The following is a 26,944-nucleotide window of genomic DNA, read 5'->3' as shown; positions in this document are numbered from 1 at the left end:
CGCTTCTTCCTAGTTGCCATGTTTGCTGCAGAGAGAGAATCATTAAAAGAATCGTTAAGGAATTTTGCTAACGATTCCAAGGAATCGATTCACTGGGAACCGGTTCTAAACAAGAACCGGTTATCAATACCCATCCCTACCTGTGAATATACATGGCTGCATCTTAATGTAGCCCAATGACCTTTGGAAAGGAATGACTTCAAGCTGCTTCACACACCCTCACCTGGCTGCCTTCTCATTGAGCACTTTGAGGAAGTTGTGGGCGGGAGCCAACATGTCTGGGGTGTCCATTAATAGCATTTGTAATAAAGAGGAGGTCAGTTGCGATTGGATAGCAGGGAGGACAGCCTGTAGCTCCGTCCCCACACGAGAGAGCGAGCTGCAGATGAGGTAGAACTCCTGAGTAGAACACTGGACAAACAAACAAAGATAGACAGACACAGACAGACAGACAGAAACACCAGGCCAGATAGGTGTCACAGTGATGTCCCAGCAGACAAGAGACCACAACTACAAACATTATACTCTCATTATGAAAATAGTCCCTTTCTGGATGTCCATCTCTGAGCGTGTGTGTGTGTTTGGGAATATGATATGGAACAATAAGGAGCCAGACAGGAATGAAGGTCAACATGAAACACTCTAATATCAACCAGCCCTTTCTCATCTCCAAGTAAGTGCTCACACACAACCATATGCAGAAACACACACATACACACACACACATATTTGACATTTGAAGGTTGTTTTTCTGATGTGATTCTGTCAACCAATGAGACAGGTGTCAGAGAGGGCATTGTTCCAAACTGTTTATGCATGTGTGTGTATACATGTCTGTATGTATATGTGCACATGTACATGTATTTATATATACATGCATGTGTATATGCATGCATGCAAGAGTACAGCATGTATGTGTTTACCACCTACTTGTGGTGCAGGCTTATAGGGCATCACACATGCAAGGCAAAGCGTTGAGTTCTAATACATTGTCAAAAAAACTGGATGTTGGGGGAAGGGGCCAAGGAGTTGCGAGGAGAGGTGCAGCAAGCTGCGGTGAGCAATGGAACAGCAAAGGAACGTAGAATATGAGCATTGTGGAGATTTTTGTGGTGTCCATATTCTTGCTGTTTTTAATCGTCAAAATGCTGTACAATACGTTTTTGGTAGTACAGAGATTTTAACCATTAGATTTTGCCCATAACCACCTTTTCATTAGTAAAACGGACAATCCAAACCTGTGTTGTAGTCAAGACTACCTAAACCGAGACCAAGTCATGACCAAGACCAAGGCAGGGCGAGACCGGTTCAAGACCAGACCATTCGAAATACACAAGCAGTAGGGTTTGATTAGGTAATGAGTTAGATTTGATCTGTAACTGTATTTGAACAAAAAATGTGCACTTTTAAAGTAGTTCCGTTTGCTTATGGCCAGGCAAAACAGCCTATTTTTTTTCTTTCTTAGAGGCACAGTAGTACTTGGTCTCTGCTTTCACATCTCTCTCACCCAAGTGAAGGAGGGCGGTACCGCAGCGTTTAACTTAACATTATGAAGTCGGGAGAGGTATGCAGCTGACATGAGTAAACGTTGATGTAACATAATTTTATATTCATAATTAGCTACATTGCCTTATGTGACCTGGCTCGTTATCACAAACTAAATCTGGCAAGCAACTGAAACTAACGCCCTGAAACATACAGTATGTTAAATAGCTAATACTAGCTAAATCTCTTTGTGTAATGGGGGAAAAGATTTCTGAATAGTTTCGGTACAGAGGCACATTGCAAACGTTAGGTAGCTAGGCTGGCGTCACTTACGCCTAGCTTACCTTTTTAAATGTTTTCTTTCTAAAGGCCGGTTAAAGTTTGATGTAGTGCCAGCCGTCTCAGTGAGCGTCTCTTTGCAGAATTTACACAAACTGTGTGTTTTCTTTTGGACGTTATTGTAAACTCTTTGTGGTTCAGGTAACCTATCTTCCTCATTCACTTTTGGGGTGCGAGGAGGCATGATGGGTAATTTCAAATAAGAAATGAGTTAAGTTATTGGTTGCATTTGAAGCGTGACGTTTTACATCCAATAACAGTAATCATATTAACAAATAAATTAAACAATTCAAAGGCAATTTAGTGATATTCCCACAGTTATGGTCTTGAGCGATCTTGAAATAAAATCCTGAGTCTTCTTTGTCCGAGATCGAGACAAGACCGAGTAAAAATCGAGTCTGAGACAAGACCGAGACCTTCAAAATGTGGTCTCGAGACCGGTCTCGAGTAGCTACGACAACACTGATCCAAACTGGGACGTTAATTGCTAACAACAATAGCTAGTTAGCCAGCTAGTTGACGCAGCTTCCAATTTCACCCACACAGAGCATTGAGCTCATGCCCAGCAGAGCGTTGCAGTGTTGAATCCATTCTCATCGCTGATGTATATGTGAATGCCAAAATGTCCTCTGGTTGTTGTGTGTATGTGTGTGTATGTGTACGTGTGTGACTGTGTGTGTACCTTCTTGTGGTATATGCTACAGACTCCTCTCTCAAGGTCTGGAAGGCAGGTGAGCAGAGCCCTGACGGAGGCCAGACTGGCACAGTCAGACTGCAATATCTCACTCACTGCATCTAGGCGCTCTGAGATAGACCTGGGGTGAATGAGGGGCGGAGAAGGAAAGGGCGGGAGGAAAGTAGAGAGAAGGGGAGGGAGAGTGGAGAGGAAAAGAGAAGGAGGAAGGAAGGGTGGGTGGGTGGAGGGGCAGTCAGAAAGAGGGGGGGTTTGGGTAGAGAGTGAGAGATGGAATAAGGGGGAGAAAGAGGTAGAGCAAAAGGGATGAAGGAGAGTAGGGTTTAAAATCAGTTAATTCCCTGCAAAACTCAGTGCCGGTTCAGATGTCTGTGTGTGTGTATGTGTGTGTGCACATGCAAGTGGGTACTCACTTTGTTTGTGTGAGAGGTTGGCTCACCCACTTCCTCATCAGTCTTTTCCCAAAGGGTGTGTGGGTATGATCTAACACCCAAAGCAGACTTCCCCTCACACCTCCGTCTGTCTGACATGCACATGTAGTAGAGTACAGTTTGGTATAATAGACTATGGTAGAGTAGAGTGGAGGTGTAGCAGAGTATAATAGTGTATGTAGTAGGTGTGGAACGGTACACTGAAGTCACGGTTCGGTTCATACCTCGGTTCAGACATCAGTGTTCGGTACGAGTTCGGTACAACGGAGGGAAAAGCAAAACAAACCAGGTTCCTCAACGAGTGAATACGGCGCATTGAAGATGACATGTAAATTCCGATTGCGTCAGTACTTTATTTGGCCCTATTTGTATGTGTATCTAATGGCTGGTTAAGCACTGTAGGGAGAAATTGAAAAAAAAATTTTGTCTCGTTCCAGTGATTGGCACACCTGGGTGATGGCGTCGGATATTTTTAGTCATTTAGCACACACCGGATGCGTTAGCATGTTAGATGTATTTCCAGTCACATACCCCACAACCAGTGACGTGCGGTGATGTCAGTAAGAGGCTAGGCACTTCAATGGTAAAATGTGTCCAAACTTTTGACTGGTAGCCTACTGTACACGTTGAAGAATACAGGATCGAAGTGCGGAAGTGAGTTTTTCGCTTGTCGTCCGCAGTGAACGGACAGTGAAAGCACTGCTTATTTGATTAATGCGTAACTGCTACATTCGTCATCGTAATTTCTAAACAATTGCAATAACACACATATTGCATATATAAATCACAAGAATAAACAGTAAAAATACAAATACAAGTTTATTAAATAAAATGATTTAATAAAAATGTTTATGTTTGAATTTTGGCAGGGTAGGCAGTGCCTACCTTGCCTACCCAGACTGCACGTCACTGCCAACAACTGCCACGCCGACACAGTGCTCGTCTTATCCACCACTCTCTTGCCTGTACTACTGTAACTGAATGGGAAACTGAAGTTTTCCCAAACTTGCAATCTTAAAACGGCCGACGGGTCCTCTATCTCTCGTGGGTCGCCACCACTCCCCATACTCGTCCTTAGTGCTGCTAGCTAGCCTATCTCTGACTCACGGCGGTGCCAATCAGAGCTTCAGACCTACAGATTAGATGTCCCGAAAGAACACGAGTATTTAACAGTAGTTCCGCATTACATTGATTAATTTGCACGCAAGTTTTATTTATTTTTATACCGTGTATTCTCATATTCCCGTGTATATCGTGTAATTTCATGCACCGAACCGTGACGCCCGTACCGTACGGTTCGGTACGAATACATGTACCGTTCCACACCTAGTATGTAGAGTGTAATAGGGTATAGTTGTGTATAATAGGGTGTAATAAGGTATAGCATACACTAGGACTGGGAAAGTTAACGCGTTAATCTTAGAAATTAATTTGAAATGTTTAATGCGTTAAAAATAATTTAGCGCAATTAACGCAAGACCACTTTTGCATCATGGAACCCAAAAATGCTCAAACCATTAAGTTCAACAGGAAACATTTATTCCAAATGTTTTTAGAGAGATTTCAACTACTAATAATCGTGACTCGGATAAACCTCATTCGTCCTGCGATAGCCTACTGCATCTGTCCGGCGCTGTAACAGCCTGGCTAGCGATCTAGCTAGCTAACCTTCTTTCTCAGTGTGAACAATATAACTAAGCAAACTAACGGCCAACTAACGTCCGAGTTTAACAATAGAAACTTAAACAATGCTTCCGTCAACAAAATTAACCCCCCTTCTGTCCTACCGCAAGCCATGCTGAAAACCAAGAGCGCAGTTGCGACCCTACATGAACGCCGGTGTGAATACAACATAAAAACTACATTTCCCATTAATGAGTAGTTTGAACCCATCCACCACAGAGGACCTCATTCGGATCAGTATAGAGGCGCCCTCCCTGGAAATGTTTGATGCCTGTAAATGTGCTGAAAACTGTCTGTCAGCTGGAAAAAGATAAAGACTCCTATGCTACAAAGCTTGGCCAAGCCAGTCAGTTTGAAACAATGTCACAATGAATACAAAAAAGTAAAAAATCAATATGTAATGAATAAATAAGTAACCAATCCTCTTTCCGGTCAATTTTGTGTAATTCATTCAATAGTCTAATAATAATGCAATGTTTAAAGTTTTTAAAAACAGAAACTGACTGTGCCCTTAAATGTTTGTCTGTGCCCCTAAAGTTTTTCACTTGGGGGCACATGTGTTCCAGCAAAAAAAAGTTAACGTAGAGCCCTGTCCAGTATTTTTGATAACCTTCAGGGTTTAAACTTTAAATATTCAATGTGCACTTAAACACTTTGTTGTTTATAAAGTTGCTGCATATATTTGATGGGAATGACTATTCTGTAGTTCCCAGGAGAGACTGTTTACAGTTCACGAGATATCATAAAATGTTCTATTTAAAATATAATTGTGTTCATTGATTTAATTCAGTGTTTTACATGATGATAACAAGCTCAGGGAAAATGCGATTAATCACAGCATATTGTGCGAGGATTTTTAGATTTTTTTTAATATATTAGGCATGAAAGACAAAATGTTGTCCTCGAAGTTGGTGTTAGAAGCAGGAAAAATGGCTAAGCGTAAGGATTTGAGCGACTTTGACAAGGGTCAAATTGTGATGGCTAGATGACTGGGTCAGAGCACTGCCAAACTGCAGCTATTGTGGGGTGTTCCCGTTTGCTGTGGTCAGTACCTATCAAAAGCGGTCCAAGGAAGGAAAAACTGTGAATCGGCGAAAGGTTCATGGGCAGCCAAGGCTGATTGTTGCTGTTGCACGTGGGGAGCGAATCCTGGCCCGTGTGGTCCGATTCAACAGACAAGCTACTAATACCTGAACATTTCTGAGATAGTTCATGCTGGTTCGGATAGCAATTTGTTGCGTATGGGGCTGCATAGTCACAGACCAGTTAGGGTTCCAATGCTGACCCCTGTCCACTACCGAAAGCGCCTACAATGGGCAAGTGAGCATCAGAACTGGACTAAGAAGCAATGGAAGAAGACGGCCTGGTCTGATGAATCACGTTTTCTTTTACATCACGTGAATGGCCGCGTGCGTGTGCATGGCTTAGCTGGGGAACACATGGCACCAGGATGCACTATGGGAAGAAGGCGGTGTGATGCTTCTGCTGGCATCACACCGCCAGTGGAAGCAGTGTGATGCTTTGGGCAATGTTCTGCTGGGAAACCTTGGGTCGCGAGCTGGTGTGGAGTGGGTTGCGGATGTGTGCTTCAGCTCTGTCAAAAAATATAACTTTAATTTTGACTTAATTACCAAATTTCCAATGTTGCGCTTTTATTTTATAAGGTGTTCAAGTTGTATAGTACAGTTTAGCAGGGTAGGGTTTAGCAGGGTAGGGTATAGTAGGATATAGTAGTGTAGGGTGTAGAAGTGTATATAAGGGTATAGGATGATGTAGTAAGGTGTAGGGTGTAGTAGGTATAGCAGAGCATAGTATGACATTGTAGTGTTTAGTTGGTAGGCTATAGTATAGTACAGTAGGGTATATCAGTCTATAGTAGGGCGTTGAAGGGTACAGCAGTAGGTCATAGTACGGTGTAATAGTTTTACTCTCTAGTTTAGTAGGGTATTTACCTGGTTACAAAGTACCTCCAAGTTTCTCAGAGTGGAGGCACTAAGCATCATCCCATCAGCTTTGCATGACAGATGTCGGAAGGAGCTACCAGACACACACACACTTACTTATGAGGGTGTGTGTATGTTAACATTCATTTGTATTCATGCATACAGGGTTGGTATACTTGTATTTATGTGTGTGTGAATGTGTGTGTGTGTGAATGTGCATTCAGCATGTGTGTACCTATCACTGAGGAGAACCTTTTCCAGGTTGAATTCTCTGAGGTAGTGGATGAGAGGTCCCAGACAACAGATTACAGGAGCCTCCAACGCTGCAACACTGGAGAGAGATTGGGAACCTGCAACACGCGCACACACACACACACACATATATATGAATCATAACCTCAAACCACCTCTCCGTCACTAGTCTTCTGGCTTCATCAATTGTTCACCCACAAAGAAAAAACAAAAGACACACACACAGAGTGTCTCCCTCCCCTTAGGGAGGGAGACACTCCCTAAGGGGAGTGTTTAAGAGAATTAAAGGGCAAACTCAGAATACTGACCAATACCAAGGAAAAAGTAGGTCTATGAGCCCCACTTTCCCTAGACATACACACACACAAACACACACCTTTGTTGTCTTTGTAGCAATAGAACTCTGTGATTGTGTTCATTGCTGAAGAAAACTCAAACTGAGAGCTGTCCCTCTTCTCCACACGAACACGATCATCTTTCAGGACACTGGAGAAAGACAGAGAAACCATCAGGACACAGAGAGATGTTTTTCCTCTCCATCTCTCTTTCCATCTATGTTTCACCACTCTGGCTACTGGGATTCCAAGGACTCTGTTTCTTTGTGTGCTCTCTGCTGTTGCCAAGGTAACCAAGGCAAACACGTGGCTGTGGACCTAAGAGTGTTGCTGCGCTTTATACATGCAAACACATACACACACTCAATGCAGTTCATAGTGTCAACACAATGTATGTGTAATGGACGCACCCTGTCCCTTCTGCATCTCCAATACTCCAAGGACCCTCACCTCACACAGTTGCAAAGGAGCTAAGGATAGGGTTGCCACCTTCAATACAGGAAAAAATAAGGGACGCCTGCCGCAGCGTGACCCCTCGGGGCAACGATGACCACAGGCCCGATGACGTGCCAGTGGTGGTAAATCACAACTTAAAACACGCTTTCATAAAAAATATTAGGATTGATACATGGACATTATAAAAATATATCTGCTATTGAAATCAGTGTGAACAGATGCACTCAGTCTATCTCTATATCACAACTCAAGTGGTCATATCGTCATGGCTGAACACAGCTATGACGATAATAAACAAAGTCCAACAAAGTTTGACAGTCGTCGTCATCGTCACCTGCCGCTTGTCCGGGGGTCGGATCGCGGGGGCAGCAACCTAAGCAGGGAGGCCCAGACTTTCCTCTCCCCGGCCACTTCCACCAGCTCTTGCTGGGGGACCCCGAGAGAGACATAGTCCCTCCAGCCTGTCCTGGGTCTTCCCCGGGGCCTCTACCCAGTGGGACGTGCCCAGAACACCTCACCAGGGAGGCGTCCAGGAGGAATCCTGATCAGATGCCCGAGCCACCTCAACTGGCTCCTCTCGACGCGGAGGAGCAGCGGTTCTACTCTGAGCCCCTCCCGGACGACCGAGCGTCGAGAGGAGCCAGTTGAGGTGGCTCGGGAAGTTTGACAGTGAGACCACAAAAAATAGGCTTTTGGAGGAACTTGTGAGATGTGAACCATATTTTTATTAACTTATTAAATTAACAGATCCATAACTTATTAACTTTAAATTAAACAAATGCTTTGATACTCACAAAGGTACAGTTAGGTCCATAAGTATTTGGACATTGACACAATTTTCAGCATTTTGCCTCTGTATACCACCACAATGGATTTGAAATCCATTTGAAATCCATTTGAAACAATCAAGATGTGCTTTAAGTGCAGACTTTCAGCTTTAATTTCAGGGTATTTACATCCAAATCAGGTGAACGGTGTAGGAATTACAACACATTTTATATGTGCCCTCCCCCTTTTTAAGGGACCAAAAATAATTGAACAAACTAACATAATCATAAATCTAATTGTCCCTTTTAATACTTGGTTGCAAATCCTTTGCAGTCAATGACAGCCTGAAGTCTGGAACCCATAGACATCACCAGACGCTGGGTTTCGTCCCTGGTGATGCTCTGCCTGGCCTCTACTGCAACTGTCTTCAGTTCCTGCTTGTTCTTGGGGCATTTTCCCTTCAGTTTTGTCTTTAGCAAGTGAAATGCATGCTCAATTGGATTTAGGTCAGGTGATTGACTTGGCCATTGCAGAACATTCCACTTCTTTGCCTTAAAAAACTCTTTGGTTGCTTTCGCAGTATGCTTCGGGTCATTGTCCATCTGCACTGTGAAGCGCCGTCCTATGAGTTCTGAAGCATTTGGCTGAATCTGAGCAGATAATATTTCCCGAAACACTTCAGAATTCATCCTACTGCTTTTGTCAGCAGTCACATAATAGATAAATACAAGGGAACCAGTTCCATTGGCAGCCATACATGCCCACGCCATAACACTACCTCCACCATGCTTCACTGATGAGGTGGTATGCTTTGGATCATGAGCAGTTCCTTCCCTTCTCCATACTCTTCTCTTCCCATCATTCTGGTACAAGTTGATCTTGGTCTCATCTGTCCATAGGATGTTGTTCCAGAACTGTACAGGCTCTTTTAGATGTTTTTTGGCAAACTCTAATCTGGTCTTCCTGTTTTTGAGACTCACCAATGGTTTACATCTTGTGGTGAACCCTCCGTATTTACTCTGGTGAAGTCTTCTCTTAATTGTTGACTTTGACACAGATACGCCTACCTCCTGGAGAGTGTTCTTGATCTGGCCAACTGTTGTGAAGGGGTTTTTCTTCACCAGGGAAAGAATTCTTCTGTCATCCACCACAGTTGTTTTCCGTGGTCTTCCGGGTCTTTTGATGTTGCTGAGCTCACCAGTGCGTTCTTCCTTTTTAAGAACGTACCTAACAGTTGATTTGGCCACACCTAATGTTTTTGCTATCTCTCTGATAGGTTTGTTTTGATTTTTCAGCCTAACAATGGCTTGCTTCACTGATGGTGACAGCTCTTTGGACTTCATATTGAGAGTTGACAGCAACAGATTCCAAACACAAATACCATACTTGAAATGAACTCTAGACCTTTTATCTGCTCCTTGTCAATGAAATAACGAACTACCTTTATGAGAGAATAACATACACCTGGCCATGGAACAGCTGAGCAGCCAATTGTCCAATTACTTTTGGTCCCTTAAAAAGGGGGGGGCCACATATAAAATGTATTGTAATTCCTACACCGTTCACCTGATTGGGATGTCAATACCCTGAAATTAAAGCTGAAAGTCTGCACTTAAAGCACATCTTGATTGTTTCATTTCAAATCCATTGTGGTGGTATACAGAGCCAAAATGATGAAAATTGTGTCAATGTCCAAATACTTATGGACCTAACTGTAACTCTGAAAATACGGGACGAACCCCGTCCCGTATTGATTCAAAACGGGACGCGTTATTTCATTCTCAAATACGGGACGATTCCGCATTTTAAGGGACGGGTGGCAACCCTAGCTAAGGACTTGCCAGCCACTCCACCTCCCAGAAAGAGTGAGATGCAGTCCAGTTCACTACATGCTAGCCACCTGAAGTGGTAACAACACCTTAACACAGCTCTCTCTCTCACACTCCCTCCCTCCCCCTCTCCTCTCTTACACCTACTTAAGGTGTAACCTATATTCTATGTCATATATATTATTAGGTGTGCTTGCAACACAACCTATTGCTCTCTCTGATATATATTTATTATTATTTTCCCACCCTAACAGTGCGTTCACACTGCAGCAATGCGAGCGACACGACAACATGCTTTCCATTCATTTTCAATGGAGCCAGGCAAATCGCTTGCGTGGTTCATTGTGGGTAGCGACGCAACGCGACTCAAGGTGAGATTTTCTCAACTTTATGCAAATGAGGAGCTAACGATTTTCACTAGCGATGGCCAATCGGATTGTTTTCTTGTTTCTTGTAACATAGCAACCATGGTGAACATTTCTAGCTTTCAGTTTCAAGATGGAGAAACTAATTGTTTGTGTGGCTGCCTGTACGATGCATCTCTGTATTCGTACAGAGATGTAAATAAATACAAATATGCATGGCACAAGGTTGCCGACGTGCTCCTGGTGGGTATTTTGTACTTTCAAATTCAGTCTAGTCACATTACGTATCTTCGTTCTGTGGTAACTAGCCTAGCTAGCCTGGCTTGAACTCCCTTGTCATATCGACAGATTAATATGATACGAGTAATATAAAACAATGTTTTTACACATGTCAACGTGTATGTCTATTAAACAGTTTTCAAATAATTTTTCTAGCTGAGGTTTGCAAAAAAAATAACTATTTAAGGGACAGTTACAAGAGGGAGAAGAACAGGGAGAAAGAGTTGGGCAAGAGTGGAGCAGGCCTGAAAAATCACAAACCCTGGAAGTATGCTGCTGTGATTGGGTTCCTGGCTCCATTTATGGAGTACCGGGACTCCAGCAGCAACTTCCAGAGGCCTGCCACATCAGTCCCCAGCCAGGTCACTGCCAGTGAGGATGAGGTAGAGCAGACAGCCAGACAGCGAGCAAGAAACCCCTGCCAGTGAGGCCAGAGCTTCCCCTGCTAGTCAGGCTATGAGTAGCCAGCCCCCAGCATCCTCTGGCTGAAAGAGGGTGCGTAAAGAGAGGCTGTCTTTGGGAAGATTGTGAAAAGTGTCAGGATTCCCGGTACAGCCTGTAACACTGCATTTACGGCGCTCCATTTTCAATATCTTGAAAACGTATTAACTTTCTTATTTGTAATTCCTGTGGAAGTACAGAGCAGCGCGCAGCTGGCTAAAAAAGTGTCGGAGATCTACACAACCTTCCTGGACCAAAAAACCATAGGGCGGGTAAATGTAAATTTTGAGGCGTGACAAAGTTGATGCTGCAACTTGTGACGACACAAGTTGCACTGTTTCAAAAGCTAGCGTTTGCAAGTTGCAGTTTCAAAATAGTGGTGATAAGTGAAATTTTGATGGGAAAGAGGTTTCAATGGACTTTGAGGTTCACTGTATGTCTATTTTACACACCAATCTGTCATTTTTCAACTATGACAAGGTAAAATCAGTTTTGCAATCAATCGCCCCTCTAAGATACTATTATTCACTATGAATTGTTGGTAGGGAAAATTAATAATGATAAGAAAAACAACATGACCGCACAATGATTTAAGCTCATATTTTATGAAAAAAACATTCTGGACCTGTTTGCTTTTTTTGTGATTAATGTGGGTGGCTCTTAAAAGAGCCTTTGTTTCTTGATGAGACGGGATGACAAAGTGCTTGCCATCGATGGAGCTCAGGCAGTTTGGGAAGTTCCAACTCTGAAGGAAGCCTTCAGTCCTATAGTAACCTATTGTGTGCAGTAGATAAGATCATGTCAGATCTAGAAAGCGTATTGGATTTTTGCTTAATGTGTGTAAAAGTTGTATTTTGTCTGCACACTTTGCCATGACGTTATACGAACTACAACAGTGACTTTAGAGAACTACAACTCTGCATTAATCTTTCTGACACGCCCTCAAGCGTGGTGCACTGTGGGAAGGCGAGCGATGGTAAGCGATTTGCGTCGCTGCAGTGTGAACGCACTGTAAGGCTCCCAAAATTTTTGGATATATAGACAACGTCAGTGTTCGTCTTGGTCATGACTGCGTTGCTTATATTGGGATTTACGTTCCGTTGCATAGTTTAGGAGAATACGTTTTTGTGGCAAAAAGTGCCTTGAATGCTAGCTAGTTTTCTAACCACTTCAGTGCTAGCCTAACGTCACAACGTCAGCACACATTAGCAACGACCCATAGATATGACGTGCTAGTAAGACAGACAGCGATATCAGCGAGCCCTCAGCATAAGTACCGTAGCTAAAAGTCTAGAAATGTTGAGGCTACTTTTCACTAGGTACCTAGAACCGTATACTAAAAGTATAGGAAAGTTGAGGCTATATGTCACCAGGTACCTACAAACATGTCTTAATCTGGGGGGCTAGTTTGTGCAATAGACTAATGCGTTCTGCAGAGAAGGGAGACTGGCGTTGGTCACGGTTTGGAATGTAAAGGAGAATACAGGACAACGGCGGATATTCATTTTTTTATTTTTTTGACTACGTAGTTAAGGTGGCAGGCGTGTGTTGCTAAGGCGGTCTTAACTGAAAAGTGCTGCGGGAAACCCTGCTATTTTCCCACCCTTAAAACACATTTTTGCACTACATACACAATGTTGGTGCCAAACATGTAGCTAGGTATCTTTCCAGGCTGTGATATCTACACCTTGTATTTTTGTATGCCCTTCGACTGATTAGCTCCTGAGATTCCCACACAGCAGTAGTCTAGTTAGCTAGCTCGTAGTATAATTTACCGGGGTCAGCTTCTCCACGCAGGGCTCTAGACTGTGACCAATGGTCGCATTTTGCGTTGTTACTGACAATGATCACAAAACCTTTTTTGAATGAGCCATTTTCCCCTAAATAAATGTCAAGCTTATTTTAGTTTTTCATGCCTATTTCCGGGAGGAGAAGCCTCCTCCCGGAAATGAGTCTCTGCAGGTTGGAATGTCTGTACTGTTTTAATCACGATTCCATCAGAGATACTGCCGGTGACAACGTTGTTAGAATAAGCTTGTTTCAAAGGGGGTTCTTTATTCTGTATAAAATGATACTGTGTTTAGCTTTGTGTGCAAAGAGAGGCTAGCCCTGAATTAACTCTAGGCTTATGTAAACATACTGGGCCCTTATCTTGACCTGGGGGAAGGATGAGCATTTGTTACAGACTAAGGCTGAGAGGATGTTTGGGGGGTTGAGCTTTTACGACACCAGAGATTCAACTAGGGTTGATGACGCACTCACACACACGCGCGCCAGGTCTATGCAAGGGAGAAAATGAAGGAAGAGCCATGGGACATTTGCATGCCTTTGTTTTAGCCAATAACTGTCAAGAGCGGTTCTGTTTAAATAGGTTGCTAGCACAACATGCTAGCGGACAAACTTTGTAGCACAATGGCGTGTGATTTTTTTGTTTCCTTGTGGGCCGGCCGCAAGCAATAAAGCATTCTTAAAGATCCTGTAAAGCAAATTCCATGATTTGCTTCTCAGTACATTATATACGTGTTAAATGAGTTCCTGAAAGCATGTGCAAAGCGTGAAAACGTTGTCGCACTGAAATGTGGAGTTAGACCGTAGAACGTTTCTCTTCCGTTTTCATCTTAGGTTTTGTATAGGCGGAGCCAAAAAATGACCGACCTACGTTACTTTGACCGATCTACGTCAGATTACTGCATGGCTCCTCCTCTCACCCGGTGAAACGGTATAAAACCCTGTAGCTCATTTACATTTAGTCATTTTAGTCATTTAGCATTTGTATAAGAGGTCCTCCAACTCCACTTCAGTTACGACTACTGCTGTATTGTTATTGTAGCCTACAGATAGCTAGCTAGCTTCAGGATGTCTCCCTCCACCCACCACTACATCTTACCTGGATGAAAGAACTTCAGCTGCGCTGCAACGCTATTTAATTTCCATACTGATGAGGAAAGGAAAAATAGGTGGATTGATTTTGTGAAGAGCCACGCTGATGGAAAGTCCAACTCCAACAGCCGCCTCTGCAGTGACCATTTCCCAGCGGATAGTTTTAACATGGACCAGAGACGGATGGGGTTCACAGACACAAGGCTTCTCTTGCAGCGCGGAGCCGTACGGAGCATCGCCCTCCCGGCCGTTCCTCCTCCGGTCGCACCTGGACCATCCACCGCCGCCAGCAGTTCATCACTCAGCGTAAGTTCTGTGTGCTTGTTATAATTATAATAGATAACTTTTCCAGAGGTATCTCTGCTATGAGTTAGTGCAAACCGCTAACTTAATATTACTCGACAGTGAGATCTCCAAGTAGTTGGAGCTTCAGTTCCTTCAGGCGACACGCCCCCCGAGTCTCAAGCAGAGAAGACTGCTGATTTTCTCACGATTTCAAAGCCTAATTTAACATACTTGTCGGTGTTTCTTTTCATTCGAATTTGGATGGGTAGTTAACAACACATTCTTCTGTGGTGTGATGAACTTAAAACTCGTTTTCAATTCCACTTTACAGGATCTTGTTCACCGACTGACTATGCAATGCTTGATAGATTAATATTTCTGACAACCATTTTTACACAGGATTGCCCAATTTCTTCGTTTTGATGCAACTTTTCAACTAGAGGCTGCTATATAGTTGCCTGGTCCTAACCAGACCCTCGTACATTACATTTGTACAGAGGGTCTGGGATCGCTCCATTGACAAGCGTTAACTTCCTTGAAGGCGGGTACTCTATTGAAGTTTAAAACTATTGGATATGCCCAGAGCCACTCTGATCTGCCATAACCAATCGCTAGCGTTCGCCTTAGCCAACTCCTTCACCACGGACGTAGCTGCCGTAGCTGGAAACTCAAACCTTTCCCGAACCCCGTGGGGAGGAGGGCCACAACATCATGACCACCAACAAAACTCAGCAAGGATTGTTCTTGCTCCAGCTTTAACTTATGGATATTCGGCAGCGTTGCCACAACCGCAGAATAGCTTCGCTCGCATCTTTCTCCGCGGCCATTACTGAACTACAACTCAAACTAGTGCACAACATCAACGTCATCGTTCTCAGCCACTCCCTGTTCGCTGATTGGACCTACAAAAAATGTGTTTCTGAAAACCGACTGATGCACTGAAATCCCAGACCTAGTACAGAAGCAAAATCCAAATTGAGCGGAAGTACGTAGGAGGGCAGAGCCAGGCTAGCTATATAGATGATCACCATTCCCTCTTGCAAGGAAAATGAGACGACAATTGTTTAATTCTACATGTCACTCTTAGAATTTTGAATTGTAAATGAGCAGCAACAAATGTATGCTTTTAAATCTATGCAATCTTCATAAATAATATGTATGCATTTTTATATAAAATATACAGAAATAATAGTTGTAAAATGTCAGTAAAAAAAACAGACCCATCTGCAACGGACGCAAGCACACCTCACAATTTCCCCAGAAATGGTACCCTCTCTAGTTAATAATATTTTCCCACCCTTAAATTTCACTACATAGACAATATCTGTGTCATAATGTTCGTCTTGGTTCCGATTGCGTTGCTTGTATCTCCGCGAACATTCCAGGGAAAAGTGAAACTAACTATAGCTAACTAGCTAGCCACAGTAACAAATGTCACTAACTTCATGATGTCACAAACCTGCGTGCGATTACCTGAAGTAGAAAATCAGTTTAGTAGCTTGTTAACTTCTGTGAGATAGCTAGCTACCTAAAACGGCAAAGACAGCTGCAGAACGCAACAAGCAAAGGCCAGGATGATAACATGTAGCTAGCTATGATGTGATATCAACACCCTGTCTTTTTACATTTACATTTATGCATTTAGCAGACACTTTGCAACATTGCGAGCAGCCAAAACATGAAGCATACATAGTGGAAAACCAAATAAGTGCCAAAGGGAAGAACCATAAGAGCATGCAGTTAAACAAGTGAAAACAACATGAAAACTCCCCACAAGAGTGCAAGAGTGTACCTGTAGAAAAAACAATCAACAGTAAAATATTTCACAGCGAGTACAAGAATTTGAAACCGTTACAACTAACCAACAAGTCTCTCAATACGAGTCATTGTGATCCTGGAGGAAACTAACATCAGGTCCAGCCAAGTATTCCTAAGTGCCGTTGTACTCCCGGAACAAGTGCGTCTTGAGCCTTTTCTTGAAGGTGGGGAGACAGTCAGTGTCCCTGATGGAGGTGGGGAGTTGATTCCACCATTGGGGGGCCAGACAGGAGAAGAGCTTGCGGTGGGACCACCAGACGGTTGTCAGAAGAAGACCGTAGGTGGTGGGGGGGGGTGTAATGCTGGAGGAGAGACTTGATGTAGTCGGGTCCAGTCCCGTTCACCGCTCGGAAGGTCAGTACCAGAGTCTTGAATCTGATACGGTCTGTGATGGGAAGCCAGTGGAGGGAGATGAGGAGCGGGGTAACATGGGAGCGTCTGGGTAGATTGAAGACCAGACGGGCCACCGCGTTCTGAATCCTCTGGAAAGGGCGGGTTGCACATGCTGGGAGACCGGCGAGCAGCGAGTTGCAGTAGTCCAACTTTGAGAGGACAAGTGCTTGGACTAGCAGCTGGGTGGAATGCTCAGACAGGTATCTCCTGATCTTTCGGATGTTGTAGAGGGTGAATCTACACGACCGGGAGACCGCAGCAATGTGGGCTGTGTGGGAGAGCTTGTCATCCATGGTCACCCCGAGGTTCCTGGCAGAGGATGAAGGGGTCACCGTCGCCGATCCCAGGGTGATTGAGAGATCGTGGGGGATGGAGGGTTTGGCCGGGATGATGAGTTCTGTTTTGGCGAGGTTCAGCTGGAGGTGGTGCTCGGTCAGGCGGAGATGTCTGTGAGGCAGGCCTCGATCCTAGCTGAGATCCCCGGATCAGTCAGGGGGAACGACAGGTACAGCTGCGTGTCGTCAGCATAGCAGTGGTAGGAGTAGCCATGGGAGGTGATGATTGGTCCAAGCGAGGTGGTGTCGAGGGAGAAGAGGAGGGGTCCAAGGACGGAGCCCTGTGGGACACCAGTGGAAAGCTGGCGGGGGCCTGACACTTTGCCTCCCCAGGAGACCCCAGGAGACCTGTATGCCCTTCAACTGGTAAGCTCCTATGATTCCCACACAGCGGTAGTCTAGTAGTTAGCGCAGATGCAAAACTTACTTACCGGTCCGGGGGTCAGGTGTGATTCTAGGAGCAAAACGGAGCACAGCTACCGGGGCTTCTTTCCAGCCCCAGTAGAGCATAATTGTACATTATGCCTGCTAGGATTTGCTCATCTTTCACTGATAATCCAGTTCTCCAAAGTACCGGATGTACAAGCTGTGTTAGCCAGCTACAGTACTAACTACCAAGCAGTTAGCTATTACTTTGTCAGCTTTGTCTTCCCTGAAGATGGCATGTATTGAAAAGCATACATGTATTGCTGCTCATTTACACTTCAAAATACTAAGATTGAAGTGTAGAATGAAACAGGGTTCTCTTGCCATTTCCCTTAGTGCAAGAGGCTATGTCAGTGGTTCTCAAAGTGGGGTCCCCGGACCCCTAGGGGTCCGCGAGCCATAGCCAGGGGGTCCGCGAAATAATTTGCCATAAATTATAAAATTGTAGAATTGTGCTGTATCATTAAAAAGTGAAAAAAAATATAATAATCTACAGATGGGTGACCATTTGCACCAATAAAATAAGCATATTGTGTCCATTTAAGAGCACAAAGGCAGGGCTCTACAGTGTGCCCATTTAAATATATGTGTGCATGGAAAAGTACTTGGGCGCACGGGTGCGAGCGAGTTATGTTTTTAACCTATTGCAGCTGTCAGTTACGTGAAAATAAATGATAGAACCCGAAAATGCTCAAACCATTATTTGCAACGGAAACATTTTTTCTGAGATTTCAACACCTAATAATCGCGACTCGGATAAACCTCATAGGCTGCGTCTTGTGATAACCTACTGAATCTGTCCTGCGTTGTAACAGCCTGGCTAGCGATCTACCTAGCTAACCTTCACCCTCAGTGTGAACAATCAAACTAACATCCAACACTACACATATCAAACGAGTTCAACAATAGAAACTTAAACAATGCTTACGTCAACAAAATGAACCCCCCAACTGAGTCCCCTTCTGTCCTGCTGCAAACCATGCTGAAAACCAAGAGCGCAGTTGAGACCCTACATGAACACCGGTGCGAATAGCTACAACATAAAAACTAAATGTCCCATAATGAGTAGTTTGAATCCATCCACCACCGAGGACCTCATTCGGATCAGTACAGTGGGGCCCTCCATGGAAATGTTTGATGCCTCTAAATGTGCTGAAAACTGAATGAATAAATACAAAAAAGTAATTAATGAATATGTAATGAATAAATAAGTAACAACTCCTGTTTCTGGTCAATTTTGTGTAATTCATTCAATAGTTTAATAATGATGCAATGTTAAAAGTTTTTTGTTTTGGTGGTGGTGGTGGTGGTGGGTCCTTGGAAAATGTTCTCCCTTGTAAGGGGTCCCTAGCCCCAAAAAGTTTGAGAACCCCTGGGCTATGTTACAGCCTCACACAGTTGAAAAAGTTGCATCAAAACGAAGAAATTAGGCCATCCTGTATAAAAATCTACCAACGTTGTCACTGACAGTATATCAACTGGAATCGCAACAACATTACCATCTGCAAACTGAAAATATGGCCCAAAAAAATTTATAAGCATTTTTCGGGGGAAAACTGGCTACTATAACAAGTTTACTGGAATAAATCATTGTCACTAACAATGTCCCTGTCTCGAGGCTCATGTGACCGTCTATCTGGAGTATCCGCGTTGTAAGTAGGGAAAAGCGCATTCAACTTTGTCAGCTTCTCTTATACGCCCTCTTTATATGCAATCCTGGTAATTGATCCTGGTGAAACACCTCTCTGCGCTTATTCAAACTCATCTCGCTGCACTTATTGAGATTCTGAATGATAAAAGGTGGATCCAAAATCCCTTCAAATTTGAGAGTCCTGAGTCCAGGGGCGCCGCCAGGAATTTTGGGCCCCATGACAAAAAAATCTAATTGGGGCCCCTCTGCGCAGCTGTTGTCACCACAAATCTAGGACCTAACTGTCCCATCAAAAGCTTTACATAACTTGAATTAAAGGCGAGCAACTGTCTTGCTTCTTGTAGTTCAATACTAGCACAATATTTACTGCTGGTGATTTGAACATGCAAGTCTGCATGTGTACGTACATCATCATCATCTCTGCAGGCCAGTGCCCTGACAAAAGCCTCCCTATCCCTGTCAGTCAAATCTGCTGGCCACAAACCTGGGTCAACATCCTTTTTATGACTTCTGTCTTCTTCCACCATGCATCTCTCATCCTCATCATCACTGTAACTTTCTTTCCCTTCTTCCTGTGCTTCCACAGTTCTTCCTCCTTCTAGCTCTACCTGAGAGGGCCCTGGCTCTGTAGGATGTACACAATGCATGTGATATATGCATATATACAGTATATATAAAAATATGCCATATAGCAATAAATGACACTGACACTACAGAACATTGACCCAAATTACGTACAGTTCTGTATCACCACCACTTGATTACATACATTAGATCCTATCTTTTTTTTGGTGTGTGTGTGCAAGCTTCTTAAATAAATTGCCCTTCATGATGGGAATAATAAATATTTTATCTATAGATGTCATTTAACGGACATAATTCAATCTAAATTAACGTATCAAACTGGATTATTTTAAATGTCTGTAATTTACATGCAGGCTGAACTAAACTACTCACTGTTTCCAACTGTCCATCATCCAGTACAGATAGTTGTTTATTTTTATTTTTTCATAATGATCATTGTGAGAAAATAATTAGTTTGAATTTCTGTCATCAATAAATATTTCTTTTTTGTTATGGTAAAAAGAGCAAGAGAGACAGAGAAATCCCTACAGACTCCTGGGAATGATGCTAACTGGCATGTTGTTAACACAATGTTACTCACCTTCTTCACTGGGACAGGGAGGAGTACAGTTATGGGGAGACGGGACAATGATTTAATAGGAATATCTTGTAAACGTTTCCCTGTACTGATTAAATGTTGATGAAATGTAGGCTAACACTAGTCTGCAGCTAGCTATCTTATTTCACTATGGACATTAAGCCAACAGGTTAATACCACAGACTACTGGCTACCCACCTTTTTTGGTGAAAAACTGGGTTACAGATTGAAAACCTCACCTTTGTCTTTCCTATCTCTCTTTTTCTCTGACCTTCTTTGAAAACCTGATTTATTTACATTTACATTTGATTTATGTTTACTACGCGACATTGTGATCACTATTTCTGGCGATTAGTGCGTCTACTGACTGCAACTAAACACCGTCAGTGATAAGTGCGCTAAGGCAGGAACAAACCATTTCATGCCGATACAGGGGGGTTGTCGGTCAATATGGATGTTTACTTTTTGGTCAATGGGGATATTTAACTTTTATTGCCAAACACAAGCAAAAACAAAGAGATCATTAATTGTATTATTATATTTGAAATAAATATATACTCAATGATGACGGTTTATATGATATATAATATAATGTAATTTCATATTAGTTTTTACCTAGTTTTTGGGGCCCCTGTCAGTCAGGGGCCCTTAGAATCGTCCTAACTTTTCCCCCCTATACACGGCGCCCCTGCCTAAGTCTTTGCTTGAGTTGATGCTTAGTCCTGCAGAAGAAACTGAGTTGTTGCAGCTCATCTGCGATCGCACTCTGCAAAGACGATATGGATCTGTGACCTTATCATCATTCTGGATAAGCATTTCGTCAAAATATCCTGTCCTCAGTAGGGACAGTATTTCTATGCTTATCCTTTCACTATTACATATATGTGCGAATTGGGATTTTCTGTGCTCACAAAAACAGGCCCACCTATCCCATTAGCAATGTTGAAATGGTAAGACATGTTTCGTATAATTTGTAATCTTTTTGTAATTGTCCAAGTTCTGAAATAACCAAAAAATATCATTTATAAAATAACAATAAAATATCCTCATTAATGTTCAATAATGGTCAAATCCACCTTTATTTTGTGATTTCTATTGGCTTGGGTCGCGAAGGCTTGTGACTTTTAAAATATGGGTCCCCAGAAAAAAAGTTATTATTTTACAGATTGAAAATGGAAAGTCGATGTACTAATAATATCAGTGTATATTGCATTGTACATTACATTTCTAAATTATGTTTTTATCACAATGTTAAATGAGCAAAATAAATACTAATAAATATTAGGGCTGTCAATAGATTTTTTTTTTTTTACTAATTAATCTCACATTTTGAAATTCATTAATCTAGATTAATCGCGATTAAAAGTTAGTTTTTCTTCTAAAGACTAAATCTTACATTTAGTAATTTAGCAGCACATATCCAAAGCGACTTACAGTAAGTACAGGGACATTCCACCGAGGCAAGTAGGGTGAAGTGGCTTGCCCAAGGACACAACGTCATTTTGCACGGACAGGAATCGAACCGGCAACCTTCTGAATAATAGTCCGCTCAGCCATCTGACCCCCTTAAATCTTATAAATTAACGAGGAATCACTTCAGACTTTTAGACACTAGTCTTCTTTAGATTTAGTTTTTTAGACACTGTTGCTTAATTATTTCTTTATTTTTTACTTCCAATGCAAAATATCTCCATACTTCCATACATTGTCAATAAAATGAGCTCTGACACCCAGGTAATTGTCATTGCTGACTGACTTTCCGTGGTCACCAGTAAGGGCGATGATGGCAGCTTGCTCGAGGAGCTGCATTTTTCGTTCTCTCTCGCCGTGATACAAGGAATGTATGCGAGACATGATGCCCCTCGACGGTAAATCGTAAGAATTGTCCCCTGAAGCAATTCGAATCACCTCAGTCAGCCCACCGTCCTCAACTATGTTGATGGGCCGACAGTCACCGGCAACCCAAACTGCTAAAGCGTTGGTAACCTTTTCACAGACTGGTCTAGTTATTTAAGTCGTGGAGTGTGGGTTGGCGACCATCTAACCTGGGACTGCTTTCTGTCGGGTGCTTTGCATTAAGGTGATAATTTAAAGACAAGCTACTTCTGTGATAGCTAAATTCAGCTTGACAAATGCTACATACAACTTTAGTTTTGTCGATTGTTCTGTCATTCTGCCTCTTAAATAGAAACTTTCCGCCTAACAATCCCTCAGCTCTCTCCATCTTCAACTACCGTCTCGGTCTCTCCTATCTAACTGACTGCAGGCACGCGGCGGTTTCGTGTCAGGGGTCAACGCACGCCGGAAGTAAACAAAGCTGCGTTAACTGCGATTTAAAATACAGTATTTTATCGCAGCCACAATAATCTCATAGATTAACGCATTAACTTTGACAGCCCTAATAAATATATATAAGAGAGAATATAGGTTGGGCCTTGCCAGGCACACCCAATTATCTTTACTTAAATCTGACTTGAATTAGTCGGATTGCTTGATCTAGAATGGGCCTTTATGGAACCGCTTTAGACCCGACTGGTTAGGTTAATTAGAATCTGGTTGGGGACTTTAATCCAAGTTTTTTTTATCTGCCTTTATGGAACAGGCCCCTGGTGACATACCAGACCATACACAAACATACACAGCAACATGTCAAGGCATTGAAGTAGAGGAAGAGGTTGACACAGCTTCCTAGTGCTGACAGAGAGTACCAGCATCGGTGTCAGACTGCCCTGCTCACGGTCCCTTTTTTGTTTGTATTCCTCTATCTTTCATTGTCTCTCAGTCTCTTTCTCTGACTCACTCTTTCTTTCATAGTCTCTTACTCTGTTTCTCTTCTGTTTCCCTCTCTCTCAGGTTAGCGGTAAAGGTGAAAAGTTTAGGGGTTAGGGTTCACCTGGCCTTAGCGATGGTCTGTAGCAGTCTGTGGGTGTCATCTGAAAGGCCAATGGGCACCAGGATCTCCACTGGGTCGACCTTTAGGACACGCACCTCCAGCTCGGAGCGAGCTGTACCATCACTGAAACAGTCCAGCAGCACATCTCCAGTACTTGGCTGCACTGCCTGCAAGACACACACACACACATCCACACACGATCACACACACACTATGCATGCAACCAAATACAAACACACATGTGGTGTGTGCATGTGATGGGATGTTTATGATGTTGTCTGTGTACAAGTGTGTGCTCTACTGACCACCAGGCCTATGGTGAGCTGTTTCTTCAGTTTGTCCCATGTCTCGGTCAAACACAATAGGAAGCCTTCTGTGGGGTCTGACATCACTTCTTGCCCCAGCTCCTTGTCCCCCAGACAACGTGCTGGGTTCACATCTGGACACACTGTTAAGGCCCCAACTAAACACTAATACTACAACTGAACCCTGCTAAACACTACTGAACACTTAATACTACTGAATACTACACAAACACTAATCAGTCTGTCACTGAGTCATTCATCACACTCACAAAAACAGATCACACACACAGGACACACGTGCACACAAACATCAGGATACCCTCTCCCACCAGAGTGGACCTGGTGTACAGGCCACTGAGCCGGCGATCAAACAGAGCATTCTTATTTACTCCCGAAGCCTTGATTGCTGATGTCTCTGTCTGCTTCACCACACCCACCTGGGAGAACATCCAATCCCAGACCCCCACAGGAATTAACAGCCAATTAAAAGCAAGCCGTCTCATGTAACTGTTTCTGAATCAGTCCTTACTAAAGATAAAGCACCTGAAAGTATGAGAGGTTTATTAGATTTGCTTCAGAGTTGGCAATTCAGGGATTTGGTATTCTACTGTGAAGTAGTAAGGACTAAATCAAGCACACCCCAAGTAGTAGGGTATGCCGCTGTGGGTGTGTTTGGTTTGAGCAGAGCGGCTACCCTGACCTTGTGTCCCTGAGAGACTAAGCGGCGGACGTGAATAGCGAGTCGATGAGCAGGGATGCTGCAGGTCATAAAGTTATGGTCCAGGTGGCAAAAGATGTTCAGCTCCTTTGCTGCTATCTGCACACACACATGCACACATGTCCGCAAACATGCACACAGCCAGTTAAGTTAACACATTCCCTGGGTGCTGATTTCTGTTGCACACAAATTAGCACTCACCCACACACATTCCTCACCTCTGCGTCCTCTCCAAAGAATCTGTACTTGTATCCACACTCCACAGCCAGCAGGGTGTCTTTATGCTGCTGCTTGATATGGACAAACTGCTGCTCCAGAGGCGTGTATCCCTGTTTAGCCCCACCCCCCACACCTCCTCTGACTCCTCCATCACTTTTGATGTCTGCATCTCGTCTTCCTCCTCCTGGTGCTGCAAACTGGCAAAGATTGAGGCACTAGAGTAGATGGAGGTTGTGAAACGTTGCGATATTTATAATGATCATGACATATCCTATATAGGCAATTCCTAAACTTTACTCATTTCTACTCAAAGACCAGAAAAGAAAAATCTTACTCAATTCAGTCAGCATTCAGAAAACAAGGAAGCTTTTTTTTTTTATTGATCATCAAGTTCTTGACTCGGAGGTGAAACCAGAGCCTGAGAAGCATCTACTACCACAAATCTTAGCTTGACGACATCAGACACTGATGCTACACCGATTGGAACTGCTGTCAGCACATACCCGCCAACGAGGTAAAAACGCAGGACAAACCCAAGATTTGTGCAGATAAACTATAGAAAATAGTAAATTACTCTGCAAAGTATACTGCACTGCTTTAGTTGGACGTATTGCATTATATTGTGATGTTTTGGTTTTGATACCCGTGTGGAGGTTTGATGGTCATTAACTGATTATTATACAATAGTTGGGGTGGGGGGAAAAAATAGATTCACATTTGAATCGCGTTTCAGTTCTCGCGATTCACATCGATTCACAAATTTAAGAAAATCTTGAAAATTTTCAATCGAATAGTGACCACAAAAATCGATTCTAATCAAATCGTGAGGTACCAAAAGATTCTCATCCCCTATACAATAGCCTTTTTTAGATTTGCTGACATAAAGCAAGTATGCCTACATGGTTGCAGCTATAAATTTTTCTTTCAATTGGTCACAGTCAGTCATCTCTTTGAGGCACGCGCCCTCCCTCCATACAAAAAAGTAAGCTCCCCAAATGCCATGGTATTTAGTTTGTACACTGTTGTTACCTTATTATCGGTGGATGGATCTGTCTTCCTCTCGTCTTCCTCCTCCTCTTGCTCCTTGGTTATATGCTCTTCCTCGTCTCCCTCCTCATCTATCATTCTCCCTTTAGTATTGTCCTGGATAACTCCCCCAGGCACACAACCAGAATCCCCAGGCCCTCTATCTGCACCACCAGGCCCACGGTCAGTTCTACTGTGGGGCTCAGCCATGCGGCTAAAGCCCTTCAGGCGCTCCAGGGTGGAGGAGAGGCTGTCTGACCCTCGAGACACATTGGTTTCTGAGAGAGAAAGTGAGAGTAGAGTAGGGAGATGTTTCTATTTCACTCTTTCTGTCTAGTAAATGAACTTGACCCAGGTAAGATGCCCAGGACCCACCTCTGACACTCGGACGGGAAATGTCTTCTTTCTGCCCAAGATGGTAAAGCTTGGGACGTTTCCTGATCGATCCTAAGTCATCATCATCAGTGGAATGCTTAAGCTGCATGAACACAGAGGGCAGAGAAAATAGAAGGGATAGCAAAGGATAGCACATCACTGTTTTACTGTTTCACAGAGTTTTAGCACTAGCATTTTAGAACTTCCACAATACGTGTCTGTGATACCTTTAACTGAAGTGGGTATAGCCTATATCAATTCTAGGAGCTTTGCAAATCATGCCCACCTTGCCTCTGCTGGCTCCTGTCTGCAGCCCAGTAGGCACCATTACAGAGCACATACCGGGTTGTGTGCTTTTGTCCGGGAGACTCTTGCTGCTAGCTCCGCCAAAGTACCGGCTTATGGAGGTCTGTACAGTGCTAGATTTTTTAGCAGATTTCGGCATGCTTTTAATCTTATTCTTATAACGTTTAAATCGCGTGATTAGATATGCTGATAACCAATGTGTATTATTTCTTTAGCAAGTGTTGAAAGTCAGCAGCGTGGTCGGTGTCGCTCACGTCGAGCTTTACAAAAATAACATTAATTTATACACCTTTATCTCCCGACTGAGTACAAGGGTTCCGCAGTTGTTTATCAGCGCGCAGCATCAGCGCTCCTTTTCAACATCTGCCTCGGTAATTGTAGAATATTTTTAAATTGCCATACGGGTGGAAAATAATTGTTGTCACCACACCCCCAGCCCACCCCTCGCCCTTCGGCTTGAGGCAACGTCCCCGGTGGATGTAGGTGGTATTGCATTTCCGATTTGCTACCCGACTCGTCCGGTCGTTTTTATTCCATTAACTCCAGTCAACATATCTAAAACTATCTCCCCCAATATATTTTTTTTGATTCTCGAACCTGGCTCATGCTACTATCTTTTTCATGGAATATTTTTTCCAGATTTTTGCTCAATTTGAAACCAATTTACCTGAACTGAATGAGAACAAGGAGAAAGGACTTGATGATCTACAGTTGCCTGCCTTTATTGGGTGTGCTTTGCCTTCGGCAAGGGCACAACCTTTGTTCTCTCACATATATATTATTGGGTGTGCTTTGCCTTCGGCAAGGGCACAACCTTTGTTCTCTCACATATATATTATTATTCTTTTTGCC

The 26,944-nt window shown here is 43.3% G+C and overlaps 1 protein-coding gene across 4 annotated transcripts in view; it reads right to left on the bottom strand.

The window, feature by feature from the left end:
• msh3 (mutS homolog 3 (E. coli)) overlaps positions 1 to 26,459 on the bottom strand; it is a 61,167-nt gene extending 34,708 nt beyond the window's left edge. For 2 of the 4 annotated variants that reach the window (XR_010874759.1, XM_067227885.1), the window contains exons 1-14: positions 26,073 to 26,459; positions 25,787 to 25,889; positions 25,415 to 25,689; positions 24,385 to 24,600; positions 24,149 to 24,265; positions 23,768 to 23,885; positions 23,449 to 23,582; positions 23,144 to 23,310; positions 7,204 to 7,313; positions 6,811 to 6,925; positions 6,585 to 6,669; positions 2,932 to 3,041; positions 2,507 to 2,639; positions 224 to 411 (exon numbers count right to left, since the gene is read on the bottom strand). Coding sequence is in view for 3 of the 4 variants with exons in the window: in XM_067227885.1 (XP_067083986.1) it covers positions 224 to 411; positions 2,507 to 2,639; positions 2,932 to 3,041; positions 6,585 to 6,669; positions 6,811 to 6,925; positions 7,204 to 7,313; positions 23,144 to 23,310; positions 23,449 to 23,582; positions 23,768 to 23,885; positions 24,149 to 24,265; positions 24,385 to 24,600; positions 25,415 to 25,689; positions 25,787 to 25,889; positions 26,073 to 26,231 (2,030 nt within the window). In the remaining variant the exon portion in view is untranslated. The remainder of the gene's footprint in view (positions 1 to 223; positions 412 to 2,506; positions 2,640 to 2,931; positions 3,042 to 6,584; positions 6,670 to 6,810; positions 6,926 to 7,203; positions 7,314 to 23,143; positions 23,311 to 23,448; positions 23,583 to 23,767; positions 23,886 to 24,148; positions 24,266 to 24,384; positions 24,601 to 25,414; positions 25,690 to 25,786; positions 25,890 to 26,072) is intronic. The other 2 variants (XM_067227886.1, XM_067227887.1) reach the window with 2 other exon arrangements.
• Positions 26,460 to 26,944: the final 485 nt, after the last annotated feature.

The sequence above is a fragment of the Osmerus mordax genome, chromosome 24 (assembly GCF_038355195.1).
Source record: "Osmerus mordax isolate fOsmMor3 chromosome 24, fOsmMor3.pri, whole genome shotgun sequence".
NCBI lineage: Eukaryota > Metazoa > Chordata > Actinopteri > Osmeriformes > Osmeridae > Osmerus > Osmerus mordax.
The sequence above is the reverse complement of the archived record's forward strand: the minus strand, read 5'-3'. Positions and strand labels throughout refer to the sequence as shown.